The 24,500-nt window shown below is 47.1% G+C and overlaps 1 protein-coding gene across 1 annotated transcript in view; it reads right to left on the reverse strand.

Moving 5' to 3' along the window:
* The window catches only part of ppargc1a (peroxisome proliferator-activated receptor gamma, coactivator 1 alpha), a 66,223-nt gene that overhangs the window by 4,241 nt on the left and 37,482 nt on the right, over nucleotides 1–24,500 (reverse strand). Inside the window, 8 exon segments of the mRNA XM_080793133.1 lie at nucleotides 1–545; nucleotides 4,955–5,106; nucleotides 6,462–6,583; nucleotides 11,552–11,672; nucleotides 14,411–14,509; nucleotides 19,370–19,563; nucleotides 19,565–19,613; nucleotides 19,615–20,908. The exon segment at nucleotides 1–545 is cut by the window's left edge and continues 4,241 nt beyond it. Of these exon segments, the coding sequence (XP_080649259.1) occupies nucleotides 442–545; nucleotides 4,955–5,106; nucleotides 6,462–6,583; nucleotides 11,552–11,672; nucleotides 14,411–14,509; nucleotides 19,370–19,563; nucleotides 19,565–19,613; nucleotides 19,615–20,908 (2,135 nt within the window). The 3' untranslated portion in view covers nucleotides 1–441.

The raw sequence follows: 24,500 nt of genomic DNA on the forward strand, positions 1-24,500 counted from the left end.
TAGATATATATGTATATATTTATATAGATATATATATAAGTCTATAGATTTCTTTATTCTTCATACTAGTATACTCTCTGACAGAGTAGTAAAACTTCTGGTAGTCTCTCCCCAACAAAAAAGAAAAAGAGAGAGAGAGAGAGAGAGAGAGAGAGAGAGAGAGAGTGAGAGAGCGTAACTGAGGTCAGGAGAAGTCCCTCTCTTTGTAGACGGGACAGAACGAGACGGGACAGAGAAGTCCCTCTCTTTGTAGACGGGACAGAACGAGACGGGACAGAGAAGTCCCTCTCTTTGTAGACGGGACAGGACAGAAGACGGGACTAGAGAAGTCCCTTTTCTCTTTGTAGACGGGGGACAGACAGAAGACGGGACTAGAGAAGTCCCTTTTCTCTTTGTAGACGGGGACAGGACAGGACAGCGTGTGTGAAGCCTTAGAACTCGTTACCTTCTCAGGCTGCGCTGTGCCTCCCTCAGCAAGCTGTCAAAGTCCATGGAGTCGTACTTGCTTTTAGTGGAGGCTGGATCAAAGTCGTCCGAATGGGAGTCTGGAGGAGAAGACAAAAAGAGAGAAGATTGCGGTGGAATAAGTATGTGTGTTGAGCGAGGCACATCAAAAGGGGGGTGTTCCTCTTCTAGCCCATTCTGACCTGAGATCAGATTTAAAAAAAAGAAATCTTCTACATCCTGACAGTTTTCTGAAAAAGCTATGTTTCTATGTCAGTCGATTTTTCAAAAGAATAGCAGACCTACAAGCTCGTATAGCGCGCTATGAGCTTGTAGATCTGCTATTTTTCAATAGCCAAAGCATAACATAGTGCTACGTATATAACACCAAAAGGGGTTCCCGCCCCAAAATGGGCTATATATAGTGTCCATCAATTCGTCATGTGAGATTGTGTGTTTGACAGTAGATCAGTGGTCAAAGAATGCACTTGTGTTTTTTTTCACTGCATGACTCAATCATCTGTATAGCCTATATACCGTACTGCAGTACAGTACATGTTATCCTGATCCTCATGGTCTATTCTTGGCAGTTCTTGTCAGATGCACTCATGACTGAACTATACCCCGAAAGACAATCGGATTATGAAAATGACCCTGCTATAGTTCCTACTGGTCAAAATATATACAGTAACGCAGGGCTGGATCGATGTGAGGGGAGACAGTTACTCAGACAGTAATGAAACAAATCAACTTTCCACTGTCCTTGTTTACCGTGTTTTATTTTACAGGTCAAACATTTCAACCACATGTGTCCCCGTTACATGTTCAGGGACATGTCGTAATAGGTTTGGTGTAGACGGGTAAAAAGGAGGAGAACAAGCATTATGACCCCTGGGTATAGGGTTGTCCATAGCCTCGGAAACCCAGACGTTTTTATTTTAGTTTATATTTATATTATAGTATTATGAGCCCTGGGTATAGGGTTGTCCATATAGCCTCGGAAACCCAGACATTTTTATTTCCACGGAGAGAAAAGAAATGTCTGGGGCCGAGTCCACTTCCATACAGTTAAGTAGCGCAAACGTCGCTCACTCTCTGCTGATTTCTGATCGTCTGCACCTTTGATAAATCGACGCACACACGTCGTACACGCACATACACACATTTTTTTAAAATCGAAGAGCGAAACTGACATAGAAGACACGAGAATAAAAAGTTCAATTCACCCAAAAAAAGAAAACGTCACTAAACAAAAAAACACTAGAGCCATATATTTTGATTCGGGGGATGAGATTATAAATAAAAGGGGGCGTCGTCTTATCTCTGGTGGCAGACAGCTTCTCAAATGGGAGCGCCCACCCACGGGGGCCGAGAGAGAGAGAGAGAGAGAGAGAGAGAGAGAGAGAGCTTTGAGAAATGGGAGTGACCGTGGCGGGTTTGGGGGGGAGACGGCGGCTGTGTGGTGTGATCTAATACTGTGGCCGACGGGTGGATTGTGTCACGGCGAGGCACCTTGAGGGATGAAAAATACCACCGGCGCTCTACTTAAAACTAATGGACAGTGTCTCCGAAAACAACGGAGGGGGTACGGGGGGGGGAGGGGGGTGATTGAGGAGGGGAGGTGAGGCCTCTGGATGGAACGCCACATTATGGACGTCCTTCCCTTTAACAGTGTGTTTTACTCCTGCTCTTTATCCTCTGCCATCAGCATGGCAAACCAAAAATAGACCAATCGCAACGAAGGTCTTTTATATTCCAGGGACAGACAGAGACAGATCAGTCAATCTCGGGGAGCAATGTCTCTCCTCAAGGCTCTGGGATTAGCAAATGCTTCCGCACGTGTGTGTGTGTGTGTGTGTGTGTGCACGCGTGCGTGTGTGCATACGTGTGTGTGTGTGTGTGTGTGTGTGTGTGCGTGTGTGTACGCGTGCATGCGTGCGTGCGTGTGTGCATAGTGCATACGTGTGTGTGTGTCTGTGTGTGTGTGTGTGCTTCACATCGCGGTCCTCTCTGAAAATGCCCGAAAGGCTTCATATACTCAGGCTTTTAAAGTATATATAATAATAATAATATCCTCTTCATTTCTCGAAGGAAAATGCTTTTTCTCTCTCTCTCTCTCTCTCTCTCTCTCTCTCTCTCTCTCTGGGTGACCTGCTGACCCCCTTCCATTACACATTCATGACCTCCACTCATTGTTGGTAAATAAATGTCAAGTTGAAAGCCGACTATACCCCATATACAGTACAATATACAGTTTCCATCTGAGCCCTCCTCCATCAGCAAATGGAGTGGATGATCATTTGTGGCTTGTTGCAACATCTGACTTAACCCATTTTACGCGGGAAACCCTTTTGGTGTTAGCATTATGCTATATGCTTTAGCTATTTAAAAATATATTTTAGAAAAATCGAAGAACCACTGACATATATCGAAACATAGCTTTTTCAGAAAACTGTCAGGATGTAGAAGACATTTTTTAGAATCTGATCTCAGGTCAGAATGGGTTAATGGACTCAGCCACTCCCCGCAGTTTGAACAAAAGCTACTCCGGTATCTCGTCCCAAAGCGACGTGATACATGCGCTATATACTGTACATATACAGTGGAAAAACACCATTTCCTCTGTTCTCGTTCCAAAATGTAAGAGGGGGGGTGGGTGAGGGTGTAGCTTTGATTTCATCGATATAGCTTGAATTATTTATCAAAATGCGTCAGCCAGGCCTATAGCTGTATCCTTTTAAGCACTGTCTGAGACCTGTGCATGGATGGGTAGCCCCATTTAGAAACAAGTTTTTTTTGTGAATCTCCATTACACACATACTGTAAATGTACTGTATAGCCTGCTCACACACACTGCTTACACATTCAGGAGGTGAATCAGTTCACATTTAAGCTTTTAGCAGCAAAGGCACTCTAGTCTCTACAACAACAACAACAAGGCTGCATGCATGCTTTTGAAGAACAGAAGAACAGCCATCTTGCTCCATCGTTACATGAGGAGAATGCTGATAGACAACCAGATGTCAATCCCGCACGCTACGCACGCACGCAACGCACAGACACACATCAGCCGTTCCCAGAAATATGCATAATATGCACATCTATAGCTCAAACATTGTGGCTTTATGGCCCATCCCTCTGTGCAGATGATAGGAGGCACAGCCTCACCGAGGTCCTGCCTTGATGGAGCATCGCAACAGCTGGCAACAGATGGAGCTTCACTCCGGATGAGAGGGGAGGGAGGGGAGGGGTGGTGGGGGCCGCTGGGTGGGGAGGGGAGGGGTGGGGGCCGCTGGGTGGGGAGGGAGGGGAGGGGTCCGCTGGGACTTAACCTTGGGCTGCCACCTTCCACTCCTCCTTCTAACCCCCCCACCACCCCCCCACCCGCTCACTTTGACTCCTGTCCTTCCCTTCACAAGTTAATTTATTCCTACTCGCCCCATTCACTTCACCTGCCCCACACGCACGCATGCAGGCACGCAACGCACACACGCAACGCACACACATGCAGGCACGCAACGCACACACACGCACACACACACACGTAAGCGCATGTGAAAACGTACACCACCCGCGTATAGGATATCCAAACAACGGTATATATACATGCTTTTAAGTACCTCCTCTCTTATTGACAAAGTAAGGATGACACAGTAATGGAATCGGCCTTCTATTCCTGGAGACGCGGCGGCAGCCCGCCGCAAACCCTCGAGCGCAGAGGGGTGGGGGTGGGGGGGGGGGGGTGCATGTTGTTGTGGGCATGCTCACGGCATCATCACCCCCTGAACTCTGCGTGCCCCCTCCTCTCCTCTGCCTCTTCCAGGCAGCGGTCGTCCGTGTACAGTACTCGTACAGTACATAAAGACTCAAAAAGCATCACTCAGGCCTCGTCTCTTTTTCCCTTTCTATCTACAACCCCCCCCCTCCCCCACTTTCCCTTTGATGCACCCCCCCCCCCCCCCCACAGCACGACCACACCAACCCCCCCCCACAGTAAGCAGCAAGAGCCTTGTAACAATGCTGATAACTCCAGGTTGTGTTTGTGTGTGTCTGTGTGTGTGTGTGTGTGTGTGTGTGTGTGTGTGTGTGTGTGTGTGTGTGTGTGTGTGTGTGTGTGTGTGCACGCGCATGTTTTGGGAGAGAGAGAGAGAGAGAGAGAGAGAGAGAGAGAGAGAGAGAGAGAGAGAGAGAGAGAGAGAGAGAGGGCGAGCGGGGGGGGGAAATAACCCATTCTGAACGGGAATCCATTTTGGTGTTAGCATCATGTTATGCTTTAGCTATTGAAAAATAGCAGATCTACAAGCTCATAGCGCGAGCTTGTAGATCTGCTATTTTTGAAAAATCGAAGAACGACTGACATTCTTTTTAGAATCTGATCTCAGGTCAGAATGGGTTAATCAGACCAGTGTGGTCCAGTCAGTGGAAACCTTGTATGAATCTGATCTCAGGTCAGAACGGGATATAACGCATATAAGAAGCATTAAAGCTGCACTTTATACACTTAACTTACCCAGGTCTGTGTAATTGGATTTGCAGAACTGCTTCTGTCCGCCGAAGCACAGCTCGAAGCGCGGCTCGTCCGACCGGCGCAGGGTGTGTCCGTTCTCCAGGGCGGCGAACGCGTCGCACGTGTAGCGGTAGGTGATGAAGCCGAAATGGTCCCTGCAGAGGATGGGATGGATCAGGGATGGGATGGATCAGAAATAAAGGAAAAAATGAAAAAACGTCAGAGTGGTGTATGGCGCATTGATTGATTGGGTGGTGGTTGATTGATTAGTTTTAGTCCTAGTCTCTTGAATAGTTTTCACTTAGTTTTAGTCACATTTTAGTCACCCGGAATGTTTTAGTGTTAGTCTAGTTTTAGTCGACTAAATATACAGTTAATTTAGTCGACTAAAATGTATTTTAGTGTATTTTAGTGGGCCAACGCGTTGTGAGCTTGTAGATCTGCTATTTTCAGCATGCAACCAAGTGTAAAATAGTCCCCTCCTAACATGTTAGTCTAGTTTTTATTTGTCGACGAAATTGTCAGTATATTTAGTCTTAGTTTTAGTCATCATAGCTTAGTTTTCATTTAGTTTCCATTTAGTTTTTGTCAGTGAAAAAAGGTAGTCGACGAACATTTTTCGTCGACGAAAACAACACTGGTGTGTGTGTGTTGTGTTGTGTTTCCTATCCTGACCGGCGTCTGTGCTATTTATATGCAAAAGCCAAAAATGAAAACGTCAGAGTGGTGGCGCATTGATTGGGTGGCGGGTGTGGTGTGTGTGTGTGCGTGTGTTGTGTGTGTGTGTGTGTGTGTTGTGTTGTGTTTCCTATATCCTGACTGTCTGTGCTATTTATATGCAAAAAGCCTCAAAAAATCAATAAAAGTGTATCTTTGGGGATGAAGACGAGGGGCAGAATGGAAGGCGATCAGGCTCTGCTCGTGTGACTCGATCACACACTGTAGCACTTTGCCTTCGCTTTGAAACTTATAGTTCAGCTAATTAACCCATTTAGAAAATTCTAAATCTCCAGAATTGTATTCTGGAAACATACTTAAGGCCTCCTATGCATGCATGCATGTGCGAGCACACACACACCACTGTACAATGAAACATAATACACGTACCGTACCGTACACCCACACGTCTCCACAACTGAACATGTATGGACGTGCAATATGTTCAAACGCACACGCGAGCGAGCGCGTGCACACACACACACACACACACACACACACACGCGCGCGCGCGCACGCACGCACGCACGCACGCACGCACACACACACACACACACACACACACACACACACACACACACACACACACACACACACACACACACACACACACACACACACACACACACACACACACACACACACACACACACACACACACACACACACACACACACACACACACACACACACACACACACACACACACACACACACACACACACACACACGCACACACACACACACACTCGCGCGCACACACACACACACACTCTCCTCCACCTTTACTTACCCGTCGTCCCTCAGGTTGACGGTACAGTCCTCGATCTCGCCGAAGACTTCAAAGCGCCGCTTCAGTTCCGTCCGCGTGATGTCGGACCGCAGCCTCCCCACGTACACCACCCGCCTCTCCTCCTGCTCGTTAACATCGAGGGCGAGGGACAGAGAGAGAGAGAGAGAGAGAGAGAGTCAGTAGTGTCTCTCTGTGTCTATGTACTGGTCTCACCAGCGATAGGTTACCCAGGAAGTTAAACACAGTTCAATAACTCCAGTGGAAGCCGGGACTCGTTTTTGAAGATTTACTGAACAAAGTGTGAAACTGAAACAAAGCACAAACAATACAGCATGTTTCAGAATAAATGTAAATGCAGTAGAATTATTAAAGAATATCACAAATAAGCCAGAATGCATTGCATACAGCCAAGACGTAAGTACAGTAGGCTTATAATGTACACAACCAGGTATGGTATAGGAAATGTATTCACTCAACAAACAGAATGAAAGAGGTAACCATTACATACAGCAGGTGATTAGCAGGTGGGTACTGAAAGTACTGTAATGTGTGATCTTTGCACCAAAGAGGTAAGAAAATACTGTAAATAACACATGTTCTCTTTTTACAGGCTCACGATCGATTAGGGTAAACTAGACTGTAGTATATACACAGCAGCCCATAGCATCCAAGGATAGGGAATAATAATACAACCTTCTGCTAAAGTTCACAAATAAGGTGCGCTTATCAACAATATAAGTCTCCTAAACAAGTATACTCACAGACATTGCGTATTAATAAGCATGTGAAGAGGATGGAGAAAGATTGCAATTCACACTGACACATTTAGTTGGAAGCACATTGTAGTCATGGATTCTCTTCCTGGTCTGACAACAACGTCCTGTCTAGACAGGAAATGAGGTGAGTACTGAATTTTACCATCAACTGGCAGCAGCAAAACAGTCTATTCGGTCCAGAACAGTCCAAGTTATTTACTGCTCATGTTTGCTTATTCAATTGCATGTCTAATTAAGTCAGACCGGAAGTGCCATTGTTTGGCTAATGCGGAACCCTTTAAATGGCCGCCTGGTGTCAGGTAGACGGGAGACATGGTTGCACACCTGTCATTTGACAGTGTGATGCAGAAGTTCAAGTTCATGTGTCGCTGTGTTCATGGCCATGGCACTCATTCCCTTATGCTTGTAGAGCAGCCAGTAAGGTATGTTGAATACTGTTTGCATGTTATTTTGGACCGTATTTTCTTTATTTCATTCATGATTATGTGCTGTATTATGTTTATGCAATGTTATTCTAAGCATCTGTGTATTTTTATGTTGTTTACCAGTTTGACGTTGGTTTGTGTGCTTCACAATAAACCCATCAGTATGCAGAACAACTGACTCGTTTCTGGACAAGAGCAGAGGGAGTGATAGGATGAGAGAGTGACGTCAGGACTTGGGTGCTCTATTGTACAGCTTTAGTACATGCTACAGGGTTTACAAAGGATGAGCAAGTGACGTCAGGACTTGGGTGCTCTATTGTACAGCTTTAGTACATGCTACAGGGTTTACAAAGGATGAGCGAGTGACGTCAGAACTTCGGTGCTCTATTCTATTGTACAGCTTTAGTACATGCTACAGGGTTTACAAAGGATGAGCAAGTGACGTCAGGACTTGGGTGCTCTATTGTACAGCTTTAGTACATGCTACAGGGTTTACAAAGGATGAGCGAGTGACGTCAGAACTTCGGTGCTCTATTCTATTGTACAGCTTTAGTACATGCTACAGGGTTTACAAAGGATGAGCGAGTGACGTCAGAACTTCGGCGCTATATTCTATTGTACAGCTTTAGTACATGCTACAGGGTTTACAAAGGATGAGCGAGTGACGTCAGGACTTGGGTGCTCTATTGTACAGCTTTAGTACATGCTACAGGGTTTACAAAGGATGAGCGAGTGACGTCAGGACTTGGGTGCTCTATTCTATTGTACAGCTTTAGTACATGCTACAGGGTTTACAAAGGATGAGCGAGTGACGTCAGGACTTCGGTGCTTTAGTACATGATACAGGGTTTACAAAGAAAAATATACTGCTTCTCAATTAACCTATACATGAGTGACATTAAGCCAGTTTATTTGTTCTTCAATGTCGTTATATTTTTGGTTAATTTCCCAGCCCTATATCCATCATATAACTTTGTTTTAATGGCTTTCTCTTATCTGATTGAGGTGCTTCGTGTCTGTCTCATTCCTTCTTCATCCCTGCAAGCTAATCAAGCGACAGCGATTTTAATCAATTTTTCAGTTTTTTTTTTTAACCCATACTGAACGGGAACAACCCCTTTTGGTGTTTTAAGCTTTAGCTGTTGAAAAATATCAGATCTATACAAGCTCATAGCGTGGCACCGATTCTTTAAAAAAGAATCATGAAAATCATGCAAATCTTTTAATATATATTCTTTCAGAGTGAATGTTTTAACTCAAATCTTTGCTTCTGGGGGGGGGGGGGGGGGGGTGGTCCCTGGAACAACATATTTTCAGATGGGGGGGGTCGGCGGCCAAATACATATAATGTATGGGTGGTCCTTGACATGAAATATTGAGCACCACTGATACAGAATCATAGGTATTTCAGAAAACTGTCAGGATTTATAGAAGCCATTTTTTAAAGAATTGTCCTCAGTGCCCAACCCTAATGGGTTTCAAAAAAAGACACCATTGCATTTACAGCATGTTTACATTAAATAATTCATACATTACATTACAACTCAGATTTATACAGTACTCTGTATTGATACTGTACGTTTACTTGTTACAAGTTGCACCAGGCTGCAATTAACCCATTCTGACCTGAGATCAAATTCTAAAAAAGTCTTTCTACATCCTGACAGTTTTCTGAAAAAGCTATGTTTCCGCCCCAAAATGGGTTAAGAGTTTTGGGGGTGGTTTAATATAATCATCTAATCATGTAATGCTATACAAAAAGCCCTGGAGATATGTTATATGACTGTATAGTAATATTTATTTATTCATTCATTCATTTACTGGATAGTCCAATGAGACTCGTTCACGTTATGAACACCGTCCCGAGGCCACTGATGGGTAACTTATACTTAAATACTGTAAATCAGTTGCCTGACACTGTACGCTCAAAGTTCACCTTGGCATCACATCGGGGGCCTGTTTGTCACTCAAAGAATACATATTAACTAGGACTGTACTGTTTTTATCGTACGTGTTCTAGAGCCTCTGTACTCTGAAATGCTTACGTCCAGTTTGAGACAAACGTGTTTGCTGAATTAGGGGTTTATTAGTTGCTGACAACTGATAAATAGGTGGTCTTTTCGTGATGGCACCCCGCCGGGGGCTGTGTGTGTGTGTGTGTGTGTGTGTGTGTGTGGGCATGTGAATGACAGAGTGAGAGTCAGAGAGAGAGAGAGAGAGAGAGAGATGTTCGCATCCCCCCCACGGCCAGCTGAAACCCCGGGCTGACAGCTTGGGCTTCGTCGCTTTATAATTGTCTTCCCTCTTTTCCTCTCTCTGAAAACATGTGTGCAATATTGCATTATCTGCCATGTGCATTCCTCAGCAGGTGGGGTGGGAGTGGGGGGGTGGGAGTGGGGTGGTGGGGGTGGTGGGGGTGGGGGGGTTACGCTGTTGGAGACCGGAGTAATTTCACACCGAGACGGAGGAGGAGGGGGAGGGGGGGGGGGGGGGTGGTGGTGATGGCGGGGGGGACAAAAAGATGCGATATGATATTTATTGCATCAGATTCAAATGTGTAAAGAAGATATATAAACCCGCACCCCCACCACACACCCACGCCCCCACACACACACACACACACACACACACACACACACACACACACACACACACACACACACACACACACACACACACACACACACACGGCACTATAGTAGGCAGTCATGCCCTACCCCCTTTTAAAATTAACTCCACAATGTCCCCCCCAGTTCCTCTTTCTTTCCTTCTCTCTTTCCTTCTTTCTTTCCTTCTTTCCTTCCTTCTTTCTTTCCTTCCTCCTTTCCTCTTTACCATTGCATCTCTGTGCTCGGTGATTAATAAGACTGGACAGTGTTTCCACCACATGGGTGATAAAAATACCCCAACCCGAGGAGGAAGACGAGGAGGAGGAAGAGGCCTGTCGCCTGAATCATTGAGGAAGTCACTTTGCGTGCATCCTCTCCTCGCTGCAGAAAGTCACTGTGGACACACGGCCTGGCCACGACTTAACCCGTTTAGACCTGACTAGAGTTTTTTGAAAAAACCCATGTTTCTATGTCAGTGGTCCTCAAACATTTTCACGTCAAGGACCCCTTGTAATTGGCCGCCGACCCCCATCTGAAAATAATGTTGTTCCAGGGACCCCACCCCCCAGAAGCAAAGATTTGAGTTTAAAACGTTCGCTCTGAAAGAATATATATTCAAGGATTTGCGGCACATTAACAGGTTTTTCAGAAATAGCAGATCGACAAGCTCATAGCGCGGCACTCGGTGCCGCGCCATGAGCTTGTAGATCTGCTATTTTTCAATAGCTAAATTATAACATAATTCTTAAAGCACCAAAAGGTGTTCCCGCCCAGAATGGGTTAACTCTGGCCGTGTAAAAATGGACCCAAATGGATCCGTCCATTTTTTTTACACGCTCACAGCAGTTATATAAAAACCTCAAAAAATGAGGTACAGTTTAACAAATTTTAACCCTATATATTATACCTTTTGCTATTCAAAAAACGGATACAAACAGTGAGAATCACACCAAGGGACTGTGTGCATCAAATTAATTATGTATTCTACATGTATAGTGATTTAATTTTAATAAACTTGAAGTTGATGTGCGTGTGCATGTGCACACACATGTGCGTGTGTGTGTGTGCCCATGCATGTGTGCGTGCGTGCGTGTTTCGATAAGAAGGAAGCACGCACGACTCCAACTTGTCTCAATCTCATAGAACATTTTTCATCAGAAGATGAGCACGGTCATCAGGAAGCACTTTAGAAGAAGGAGAATACCAGGCCAGAAATGTGTGTGTGTGTGTGTGCGTGCGTGTGCGTGTGTGTGGGCCGGGCCCAGAACTTTTTGACTCACTATAGCTTTCTGCTTCTGCCTCTCCCTCTGCTCGGCTCGCTCAAACTCCCGCTTCTCGTAGTCTCTTTGGTACTCCTCTCTCTTTAGCCTCTCGTGCTGGTACTCCTCATAGCTGTCGTACCTGAAGAGGAGGACAGAGATACTGGTATAAAGATACTGGTATAAAGATACTGGTACTCCTCATAGCTGTCGTACCTGAAGAGGAGGACAGAGATACTGGTATAAAGATACTGGTATAAAGATACTGGTACTCCTCATAGCTGTCGTACCTGAAGAGGAGGACAGAGATACTGGTATAAAGATACTGGTATAAAGATACTGGTACTCCTCATAGCTGTCGTACCTGAAGAGGAGGACAGAGATACTGGTTTAAAGATACTGGTAAAGATACTGGTATTCTCCTCATAGCTGTCGTACCTGAAGAGGAGGACAGAGATACTGGTATAAAGATACTGGTACTCCTCATAGCTGTCGTACCTGAAGAGGAGGACAAAGATACTGGTTTAAAGATACTGGTATTCTCCTCATAGCTGTCGTACCTGAAGAGGAGGACAGAGATACTGGTATAAAGATACTGGTACTCCTCATAGCTGTCGTACCTGAAGAGGAGGACAGAGATACTGGTTTAAAGATACTGGTACTCCTCATAGCTGTCGTACCTGAAGAAGAGGACAGAGATACTGGTATAAAGATACTGGTACTCCTCATAGCTGTCGTACCTGAAGAAGAGGACAGAGATACTGGTATAAAGATACTGGTACTCCTCATAGCGGTCGTACCTGAGGAGGAGGACAGAGATACTGGTATAAAGATACTGGTATTCTCCTCATAGCTGTCGTACCTGTAGAGGAGGACAGAGATACTGGTATAAAGATACTGGTATTCTCCTCATAGCTGTCGTACCTGTAGGAGAGGACAAAGAGACGGTCTTTAGCCTCTCGCTGGTACTATATATTTTTTATCCCACGATTTTGTAACCCATTTTTCACCCCTGTGTCAATCATCTAATGTGATCCTGGGCTCTACACACCCTCCACCAACCTAGTCCCCATATATGGGGGACAAGGGGAGAGCAACCTAGTCCCCATATATGGGGGACAAGGGGAGAGCAACGGACTTGAACTCATGCTTCCTTCATGCCTGAGTGTCCAAGTTGCTCCTTTACACCTGACAGGGGGGAGTTTCCCTGGTTGGACGTAGCGCGTGGAAGGAACACGTTATTCCAACCAGTTCCTTTCCCCTCCATCAGGCGCCCCGGATGGCCAGGGGGAGGCAGTATAGAGACCAGTTCCTTTCCCCTCCATCAGGCGCCCCGGATGGCCAGGGGGAGGCAGTTTAGAGACCAGGATTACTGCATGTTTTTGTGAGGGTACCTACCCTAGGGGACACGGGGAGAACATGCAAACTCCACACAGAAAGGCCCTTTCGCCAACGTTGGTATTTTTTTATAGGAATAGAGAGACGCCATGAAGCAGAAAATAAACAACCAACAGACAGACAAACAAACAAACAGCAAGGAGGGTGTGTGTGTGTGTGGGGGGGGGGGGGGGGGGGACGACACGACACGCTAATAAGACAACTCCTCGCAAAACGCCCGCGGCGATGGCGGGATCCCGCCGCAGCAGAGGCCTGTGGGAGCGGCGCGGAGCCGAACGCCGTTGCTGCGTCGTCAGCAAAACTTCACATGTCATTACTTTCTGCTTAGTTAGGGCTTCACCAGGGTGGGGGGGGGGTTGGGGGGAGTGAAACTTTTTTCCCTCCCTCCCCCCCTCCCTCCCCCCCTCCCTGTCCTCCACTACAGCCCTGACCACCGGTCAGGTCAGCGGGGTCATGTGACCCCCGGCGGTCAGCGGGGGTCATGTGACCACTATACGTTTCCTCCTGAGTGATAAGCAACTCTCCCACAGCTTGTCGGCTGTCATTAGGTGGCGTGGGCGGCCAATCAGCTTGAAGCGTTGGAATAGTGTCAGGCTCTCTGTGTCTCTGTCTCTCTCTCTCTCTCTCACTCCCCACACAGTGCCAGTATGTCTCTCTCTCTCTCTCTCTCTCTGCATTTCAAATGGACTGTCTGCGCCCGCGAGGGTACACATGGGGAAAGTATACAGAACTACTGAGTTGAATTAGTGTCATGGCGTTGCGTTGCTGCTGGGGGCCATATGGGAAAGTCAACAAACTATACAGTTATAGTGGGAATGATGCGCGTTATTAGTACAGTATGCTCACAGATTTGCTGCTGTACATTGATCAATTATTATACATTATTTGCCTGGATCCTTGTTTGTCGTCAGGGACGGGAAATCAACGGCAAGTTCTTAATTATCCGTGTGACAGGAAGGAACAACAGAGACGTCAAGTCTCTGAGCATTCTGCTCGCCTTTCTGTGTCACCGTCTCTTTCTATTCAACTGATATACTTTCCTTTTCAATCCTTATCGCCTGCCTTCTATCTCACACACACACACAGACGCATGCACACGCACACACGCACGCACACACACACACACACACACACACACACACACACACACACACACACACACACACACACACACACACACACACACACACACACACACACACACACACACACACACACACACACACACACACACACACACACACACACACACACACACACACACACACACACACACACACACACACACACACACACACACACACACACACACACACACACACACACACACACACACACACACACACTTTTTGACAGGATGTAATTATGAAACGTGTCCTCAAATGATCTCTGTAGTTAAACATAGATGAATGACATGACTATAATAATTTCAAAAACTAAAAATAATTAAAACTAGTAATAATAATTTCAAAAAAGGGTCACCTTGGCCTTCGACCGAGAGGAGATCGAGACTGAGATGTGGGGCTCTTGGTGGTCCGCGAGCCGCGTAGCGCCGCGCTGGCGTCTGAGTTGTAACGAGACCTGGGGAGACCAAAACACAGTAGTTGTGAGGTGAGCTTGTAGATCTGCTATTTTCAGCATGCAACCAAGTGTAAAATGACTTATACTGGATCTCTTGTCCACTATAGTCCCTTTCTAACATTTTAGAAATTGTCAGTATATTTAGTCTTAGTCTTAGTCATCGTAGCTTAGTTTTCATTTAGTTTCCATTTGTTTTTGTCAGTGAAAATAGGTAGTCGACGAACATATTTCGTCTTAGTTTTAGTCGACGAAAACAACACTGATCAGCACTTAGTAGTACATCTGTATCATAGTCTCTGAGTCTGTAGTATAACCTATGAATGAATTTGCTTTCATTAGATCAGGTAAAAGTATACTTCGTTTTTTTCACGATGCAAAGCTTTGGGATTTTTGCCGTAATGAATTGCATTTTTATAGCGCTTTTCCAAGTGCTCAAAGCGCTTTACATCACAACGGTTCATTCATTCATTCATACATTGGGAGGTGAAGGTTCATTCATTCATACGTTGGGAGGTGAAGGTTCATTCATTCATGCATTGGGAGGTGAAGCGGCGAACAGTCAACGCCAGCGTCCTCACTTCCCACATTCACACACCAACGGTGGCGAGCTCACACCGACCGACTCACTGGAGGCAATGTAGGGTTCAGTGTCTTGCCCAAGGACACTTCCACATGTAGGACAGGAGGAGGAGGAGCTGGGATTCGAACCACCGACCCATAGGGATCATTGGACAACCTGCTCTAATACTTCCTGAGCCACAACCGCCCTGTGTTTCTGGTATCCACAACCACAGCCTATACATGTTTCCTAGGAGCCCAACACTAGTCTCAAAACGCCAATATATAAGTTATATATTTCTATTAAAAAAATCCATCAATTAAGAGGAGGAAAATAGCAGATTCACAGCTTGTAGATCGACTATTTTCCCTATAGTTTGGTTCGTGGGGATATTGTTGGTAGAGTTATCTTTTGGCTCTGGAGCTAATAAAAGGTTTGGGAAAAACCACCAAGACTGATCTTTGAAAAGGACACCCTAGTTGATCTCGGCCACGATACCAACGATAAACCAACTTAACTTGGGTTATGCTGCACTCAACACAGGAAATGTTAATTAATACACTGCATCTGTTAACAAATTAACGTTATAATTGCGGCAGTATACCCAATTTAATATAAAAGCTATCTAAATTCATAAAAGCCCAGGGCACGTTCTCGAAGCAGCTCCAGATGCTCGACAGAACTTCGACAGAAGCTATAGCTGCTGCTTCGTTCATTTACACTCCAGCAGATATTATTGCTTGTGTTGCCGTTATCTATCTGTCTATCTATGTTGTATGAGGTATAGGTCAACTGCTCTCGGTGGTCTAGTGAGTCTAAAGCTTGTTACAGCTCACACTCTGTTAGCTCACGTTGCTTAACCCATTCTGACCTGAGATCAGATTCATACGAGGTTTCCAACTGGACTACACACTGGTCTGATTAACCCATTCTGACCTGAGATCAGATTCTAAAAAATGTCAGTCGTTCTTCGATTTTCAAAAAATAGCAGACCTACAAGCTCGTAGCGCGCCATTCGGTGGCGCGCTACGAGCTTGTAGATCTGCTATTTTTCAATAGCTAAAGCATTACATGATGCTAACCTCAAAAGGGGTTCTCGCCCAAAATGGGTTAATAATTTAACTGAGTCCGAGCATTGCAGGATATCTGGAGTTGAATTATGGAGTGGGGAGACGTTTGGAGCGTCTCGGCGAAGCACAGGCCCTGCCAGTGAGTTCTGGATCATAGCGGGGAGGAGGACCGTATACTCGTATAGAGAACTTTAATCCATTTAGGACTGACGTGGAAAACAAACAAATTTTTTTTTCTAAATGATGAAAAACCTAATGTTTCTGTATCAGTGGTGAATCAATATTTCATGTCAAGGACCCCTAAAAATTATATGTAATCGGCCGGCCAACCGACCCCCCCATCTGAAAATATGTTGTTCCAGGAATCTCTCAGAAGCAAAGATTTGAGTTGAAATGTTCGCTCTGAAAGAATATATCAAAAAATAGCAGACCTATACAAGCTCGTAGCGCTGCACTCGGTGCCGCGCTATGAGCTTGTAGATCTGCTATTTTTTCAACAGCTAAAGCATGACATAATGCTTTAAAACACCAAAAGGGGTTCCCGCCCAGGATGGGTTAAGTGCAGAGAAATTGGATTGGGTGAATAAAGTTGCTGAAATTGGCTCACTGAAGACTTTCACCAGAAAACTTGCTGCAAAAAAAGATAAGATGGTTTGCCTGTGTTCCCATTATTATTCTCTATCGTGGGTTGAACTTTAAACTCAATATTTTCCCAGAAATCTTCTTGGTATATCAGTTTTAAATTCTGTGCAGAATAGCATTAAGACTTTGTCAATGAGTAACCAATTGGGCACAAGGCATGTGTTTTTTTTCTTACTTTTTTTTATCCCACGATTTTGTAACCCATTTTTCACCCCTGTGTCAATCATCTAATGTGATCCTGGGCTCTACACACCCTCCATCAACCTAGTCCCCAATATATGGGGGACAAGGGGAGAGCAACGGACTTGAACTCATGCTTCCTTCATGCCTGAGTGTCCAAGTTGCTCCTTTTACACCTGACAGGGGGGAGTTTCCCTGGTTGGACGTCGTAGCGCGTGGAAGGAACACGTTATTCCAACCAGTTCCTTTCCCCTCCATCAGGCGCCCCGGCTGGCCAGGGGGGAGGCAGTTTAGAGACCAGGATTACTGCATGTTTTTTTGTGAGGGTACCTACCCTACAAGGCATGTGTTTTAAGCGACTTGGTTATAGCAGAGCTCGCAGGATAAGACTCCCCGGCACTGCACAGAATAAAAAACCCATGATTCTATTGGGCGAGCAGAGTGAAGTGACCTTTCATGTAATCAGGCAAACAAACCGAGTCACTGGGGCCTGCATTCAATGAACAGCTACACTGATAATAAACTGTGAATGTACTTGTACTTCCCAGTCCATCACAGTAACTGCTGTTAGAGCTGGTCCCTCTGTCAAAAAGCCCCGACACAAACTCCCCCCAGCTATGATCAAAGGAAAAAGCATTGGGAAATGTAGTTCTCTCTCTCACACAGAGCTGGGACGGGGATCAGTCTCTTTTGAGATGAGATGAGGGGGGCTCCGGGACTACATTTTGTTGCACAGCCTGCCTGGATTGGGGCTTTCATCTCTGGGGGATGTGATGTGAGAGATGGGGGGGGGGGGGTTTTGCCACTCAGCAAAAACAACAGCTGCAGCTTATGAAACAATAGCCCCCGACATCAAATGGAGAGAAACGAGAGTGTGTGAGCTAGGGGGGAGAGGGGGGTTGGGGGGATGAGAGTCACGAAGAAGCTCAAACAAAACTCTCTGCCTGAGGAGGAAATCTCACACTGCTCTATAAAGTCCAATGCCTTTGGGCGCCACGCACTCATATTTATAGTTTTCTCTCTCTTTTTCTCGTGGTAGATTTTCTTATCGTTTACAGCACTGCATGCTGTTGATCGTGATGTTAGGGGGGAATTCGACAATTCGTTCAAGCAGAAAAACATGAATTTGTTGTCCTTTTGTTGTGGGTCATTCCACCTGGTTGAATAAGGTGTTATAAGGAGTGGGCTTTGACTAAAGTCATTATTGTCCCCCAGCCACACACACAGCCAGGCAGAATGCCTCCAGGAACAGGTTGCTTTGTCAATATATGTTTTATCCCACGATTCTGTAACCCATTTTTCACCCCTGTGTCAATCATCTAATGTGATACTGGGCTCTACACACCCTCCACCAACCTAGTCCCCATATATGGGGGACAGGGGAGAGCAACGGACTTGAACTCATGCTTCCTTCATGCCTGAGTGTCCAAGTTGCTCCTTTACACCTGACAGGGGGGGAGTTTCCCTGGTTGGACGTAGCGCGTTATTCCAACCAGTTCCTTTCCCCTCCATCAGGCACCCCGGCTGGCCAGGGGGAGGCAGTTTAGGACAGGTTGCTTTGGTTGGCATTCTCCCCATGTTTGACTCCTTTTGTTCAGGCTTTCTTTATAAAAAACCACATACATAATTATTCTTCCTGCGTTTTAGCCGAGGCTAAGGTGTGTACCGTATAGCATGTTAAACAGAGGATCAGGGGGTCAATCCTCTCTGACACGAACAGGTCTGACGAACTGAGGGAGTCTGTGTAACTAAACCACACCCCCTGCTGTGTCCTCCTATAGGCCTGAGAGGACAGCTGGGAGGGGTCGACGGGGGGCAAAGTGTTGGGACGTGTGTGTGTGTGTGGGCGTGCGCGCACGTGTGTGCGTCAGTGTTGTTTTCGTCGACTAAAACTAAGATGAAAAATGTTCGTCGACTACCTATTTTCACTGACAAAAACAAATGGAAACTAAATGAAAACTAACCTACGATGACTAAGACTAAGACTAAATATTCTGACAATTTCGTCGACAAATAAAAACTAGGCTAAAATGTTAGGAAGGGACTAGTGGACAAGAGATCCACTATAAGTCAATATACACTTGGTTGCATTCTGAAAATAGCAGATCTACAAGCTCACAACGCGACGCGTTGTGAGCTTGTAGATCTGCTATTTTCAGCAAGTGTAAAATCAGCCATTACGACGGCATCAAGGACCGCCAAAATACATTTTAGTCGACTAAATCAACTGTAGATTTAGTCGACTAAAATCTTATGACATTTAGTTTTATTCAAAAGACTATGACTAGACTAAAATAGAAATTTGCTGCCAAAAACAACAGTGTTGAGCACGTGTGTGTGTGTGTGTGTGTGCAAGATTAGCGTGCGAGTGCAAAAGACACATTTAACCCATGACGTAACGCAGCTTACCAGGAGGAAGGCCGTCCGTCGGGCGAACTAGAAAGGGAGCGCTGCCTCCGGTGGCGAGAAGAGGAACTCCCGCGGGATCCGGAGTGGGACCGAGAGCGGGACCGCGGCGAGCCGCCGCTACCCCCGCCCATACCGCCGGGCCAGCGGAAGGGGGACAGGAGGAGGAGGGAGGAGGGGGGGGGAGGGGGAGGGGGACGGGGAGACGGAGCCTCGCCGCGCGGGGGAACAGCCGCTGGACGGGGGGGGAGGGGGAGCAGGAGGGGGAGGAGCAGTCAAAGAAGAGGTCCAGAGGCGTCGTGCCCTCCCAGGGGTAGAGGGGGAAGCAGCGGGCCCCCTCCTCCTCGGCCCCGCCCAGCTCCAGGTCCTCATTGGGGAACGCCGGGAACCCCGGGTGCAGGTAGGAACCGCCTCCCCTCTGAGGGGAACAGCCAACGGCGTCCTTGAACCCCGGATGCAGGTAGCCTCCTCGAGGCCTCTGAGGAGAACAGCCAGCGTCGTGCTTTTCGTCAGGCGGTGGCTGGGGTGGTTGGGTGTTGGTGGTGCTGTTGTTGTTTTTGTCCCCCTTATTATTGCTGTTTCCTGCTGTGTCCGCCGCCGCCCCCTGCTGGCTACCGCCGCAGATGGCCTGCAGCGGGAGAGGATGCAGGCCGAAGTGCTTGTTGAGTTCCGCTCGGATCTCCTGGTCGCGCATGGGGGGTTTCCGGGCCGCAGCGGAGGAGGAGGAGGGGGGCTCCTGCGGCGTGCCCGTGGCGGCGGCAAGGGTCCGCTGCTCCCCGTGGCCCCGCCCCCGGGGCGCTGCCGTCGTCTCCGGATTGGCCGCGGCGGAGGGACAACTCTGCCGCGTTGTCAGCTGCTTGGCCAGAGTAGAGGATGATGAGCGTGACGATGACGATGAAGACGACAATGACGATGAAGAGGAGGAGGAGGAGGAGGACAGCGGCAACATGGCGTCCTTGGAGTCCTCCACCGCCACAACCACCACGCCGTGGGGAATGGGAGCAACAGCGCCACCCCCCGGGGTGGTGGCTAGTGCTGGCGCTGCCGCTGGCGCTGTCGTGGTGTTGTGTGCCGTGGTGGTGGTGGTCGCTACGGCCGCTACGGCCGCCGCGGCGGCCTTCTTTGATGCCTGGCAATAGTCGTGGTCGCCATAACCGCGGGCCGACCGCTTAGCGTTAGCGCTAGTAGCGCCACCGCCGCGTTGCTCCTCCCCCCCGCCACCCGCCGCCGTCGTGTGCAGGGAGGAGGGGAGGGCGGTGGACGCCTTGCTCAGCTGGGCGTACAGCTCAGTCTGTTCGGGGCCCTTCCTCATGGTGCCCCCCAGGGCCCCCACCCCCGGGGCCCCCACCCCGCCCAGGGCGCCGCCCCCCGCCGCGGGGCCCCCGGGGGCCTCGCTCTGCAGCCGGGCCCTCTTGCACGCCGCCAGGGCCGAGGAGGAGGAGGAGGAGGAACACGAGGAGGACAACTTGGATTTGAGCGATGCTTTAAAAGGAGGGTTCTCTTGACTGGCTTTGTGTGGGGGCGTGGTCGGTGGTGTCAGCCCTATGAGGGGGAGAGAGAGAGAGGGAGAGAGAGAGAGAGAGAGAGAGGGGGGTCAGTGAAAAGGAATGGAATTGTAATGCAAACCTGCCCCCCTGGACCTGTTCGTCCACTCATCCATAGCTCCACCACGGTCAGTTTATGGACAGTGGACACACACACACACACACACACACACACACACACACACACACACACACACACACACACACACACACACACACACACACACACACACACACACACACACACACACACACACACACACACACACACACACACACACACACACACACACACACACACACACACACACACACACACAGCCCCCCCCCCCTGATTAAAATATTCACTTTCACGTGGCGGCCCCTAATCCTGATCCCCGTTTTATTGCAATCTTGACAGATTAATGTAATGCTCGGTGTAACTTAATATGCCAGCGCTGTTACACGGATGACTTGCCGTGTGTCCCCTTCCTCCCTGACCTTGGGCAGCAGATCCCCCTCCCCTCTCTCTCTCTCTCTCTCCAGGAGAGAGAGAGAGAGAGAGAGAGAGAGAGAGAGAGAGAGAGAGAAAAGACAACATAACGACATCGCTGTAGAGTAGAGGACAAATAAAGCGATGTGATGAAGATGGAGAGAAAATAAAAAAGTTAAATCCTGGGTCGGACTCTGCACTCTAACACCGGACTGGATTGGGACAGCAGCCAAATCCAGCTGAATAAAAGCATAGACTTATGGAGAAACGTTGGTGAATCCGTGTCGGACGTGTTTGCTCCGTTTACTAAATTATATGTCACCTTGCTTATGCTACTCAACGGGCGTCGTGTTATACTGCTTTCTTAATTAACACGTTTTTAGACCTGAAAACGATTAAAGAAAAATGTCTTCTAATGTCCTCCAATATACCCCATGTTTTTATGTCAGTGGTTCTCGAGAACTTTCATGTCAAGGACCAACCAAGATTATCTGTATTTGGCCAGCGGACCCTCATCTGAAAATGTTGTTCCAGACAGTGACCACCACCCAAGAAGCAAAGATTTGAGCTAAAAACGTTCGCTCGATTTGAAAGAATATATATTCAAAGATTTGCGCCACATTTTCATGATTTTTCAAAAAATAGCAGATCTACAAGCACGAGCTTGTAGATCTGCTATTTTTCAATACCTAAAGCATAAACACAATGCTTTTAAAAAAACACCAAAAGGGGGGGGGTTCCTGCCCAGGATGGGTTAATTAAGTATACATCTCATTATGTTACTACTATACTTCAAAGGTATGTCACCTTTTTAGTACTCCATCATGTATATAACAGTAATAATGTCACTATATGTAAAATAGACACTAGATATACAGCGTGTCACCAACACGTACGCTCAGACTCCTTAAGTACATGTCAACCTATATTACTGCAGGTATATCCATATATCATAGCATCATGTCGACAGACATGCTGTTGGCATGCGGGCGGTACGGTGGCCGTTTCTCTCCACATGGGAGCTTTGGCATGTTGACGGTGTTGAGCATGCCTGGTCTACTGTACTGTGAAATGGATACAGCGAGGTGCGCTGCTGGGGCGATGATGCCGACGGGTTGCCAGGTTCTACCTCAGATAGCCCCACCTCCTCCTCCTCCTCCTCCTCCTCCTCCTCCTCCTCCTCCCCACCGTCGTGTGTGTGTGTGTGTGTGTACCCAGGACGACCCCCCCCCCCACCCGCCCCACCACCACCGCCACGGCAGATTTACGACCAGACAGATGGCGGTTATACGGGCGAGTCCTGAGATGAGCCCACTTTATGGCATTGTTAATGCACTCACACAAACGGGCGCACCGCCACCGCCGCTATATCCCCGTTGTCTTCCTGCTATATATGTTTTAGTCTCTCTTCCCCATTCTCCATTTCTGCCTCCTCTATCTCGTCTGTCTGCCACCCATCCATCCATACATCCATCCATCCATACATCCATCCATCCATCCATCCATCCATCCATCCATCCCTACATCCATCCATCCACCCATCCATCCATCCCTCCATCCATCCATCCATCCACCCATCCATCCATCCCTCCCTCCATCCCACCCGCCATCCATCCATCCATCCATCCATCCATCCATCCCTCCATCCATCCATCCTCTGCAAATCAATCTCTCCTTTTCTTCACTCTCTGTCCCTCAGAATCTCTCCTCCACTCAGTCTTGGTGCGGAACGAGTCTGTCCACAGACACGCAGACACACCCAGATACACACACACACACACACACTCTCGTTGCTGCTGCTAACACTCTTGGTGGAGTCCAAACTCAAGACGCTTTGAAACACACACACACACACACACACACTCTCCCTTGTTCTTCTTCTTTGCCTTTCTGATCCCATTTAGGCCTGATGTCGAAATTAAATTTAATTATTCTGTAAAACCTTAAGTTTCTGTTCTCAGTGGTGCTCAATATTTCATGTCAAGGATCCCAAAAAATATATGTAATATGCCTCCCCCCCATCTGAAAATATGTTGTTCCAGGGACCTCACTCGTCTGTAATAATATATATTCAAAGATTTGAGGGACATTTTCACAAGTTTTCAAAATAGCAGGCACTCGGTGCCACACTATGAACTTGTAGATCTGCTATTTTTCAACAGCTAAAGTATAACATAATGCTTTAAAACACCAAAAGGGGTTACTTCCCACCCAAAATGGGGTGTTGCATCACTCATCATTCCCCTCGCCGGCGAATTGCTCCAAATGACAGCTATTAGTATCCAGTACACTACGTACACACCCAGGGAGGCATCGCAGCAAAGAGAATGCAGGAGGAGGAGGAGGCGATATACATACATGGATGATATAGGAAGCCCTTTTCCCCATGTTTCGTACCCCTGATCCAAGGACATATCATCCCCACTTATTACCTAGGATTTTCGACAGTATAAGGATTGCAAGCTTTTATCTCCTCCCCTCTTTCCCCTTCCCTGTCTCTTTCTTTCAATCATTTTATTTTTCATTTTTGCACAAACTGATACATGACTCACATACAGACTATAACCGACATACCTACATACATTATACATACATACGTCCATACATCATCTTCTTCCTACTACTTATATAATTATTCATGTAGTCTTAGAAATCATAAAGCCTTTGTTCTTAACCTGAATAGTTCCTTAATTTGCCAGACCTCTTGATAATATTTCTGCGTATTCTACTCCCATGTATTCCACAACTGGGCCCCAAACCAAGAAGAATCCTTCCCTGTCTCTCTGATATAGTGACACAAGGGTGAAGCCGTGTTCCACAAAGCTGAGGAAAGACAGCTATATATATATATATTATATATATATATATACTATATCTATATCATTATGCCAATGAAATGAGCTATGAAAAGCAGGGGGTGGTGGGGGTGGGGGGTGTGGGGGTGTGGGGGGGTGCCACAAACTGCCTGAGGAACTTCTGTTTCACCGCCGAAGCGCCATCTGTCCAAAACAATGCTCGCGTGGGGGTCATAAACTAGGAGGCCATTAGCGGCGCGGGAGGGCGAAATAAATCAGAATTAGATAAATATGTGCCTCTCAGTCAGTCCAAACCTAGACCC

Source organism: Protomyctophum bolini (genome assembly GCF_963924005.1).
Source record: "Protomyctophum bolini genome assembly, chromosome: 20".
NCBI classification, from domain to species: domain Eukaryota; kingdom Metazoa; phylum Chordata; class Actinopteri; order Myctophiformes; family Myctophidae; genus Protomyctophum; species Protomyctophum bolini.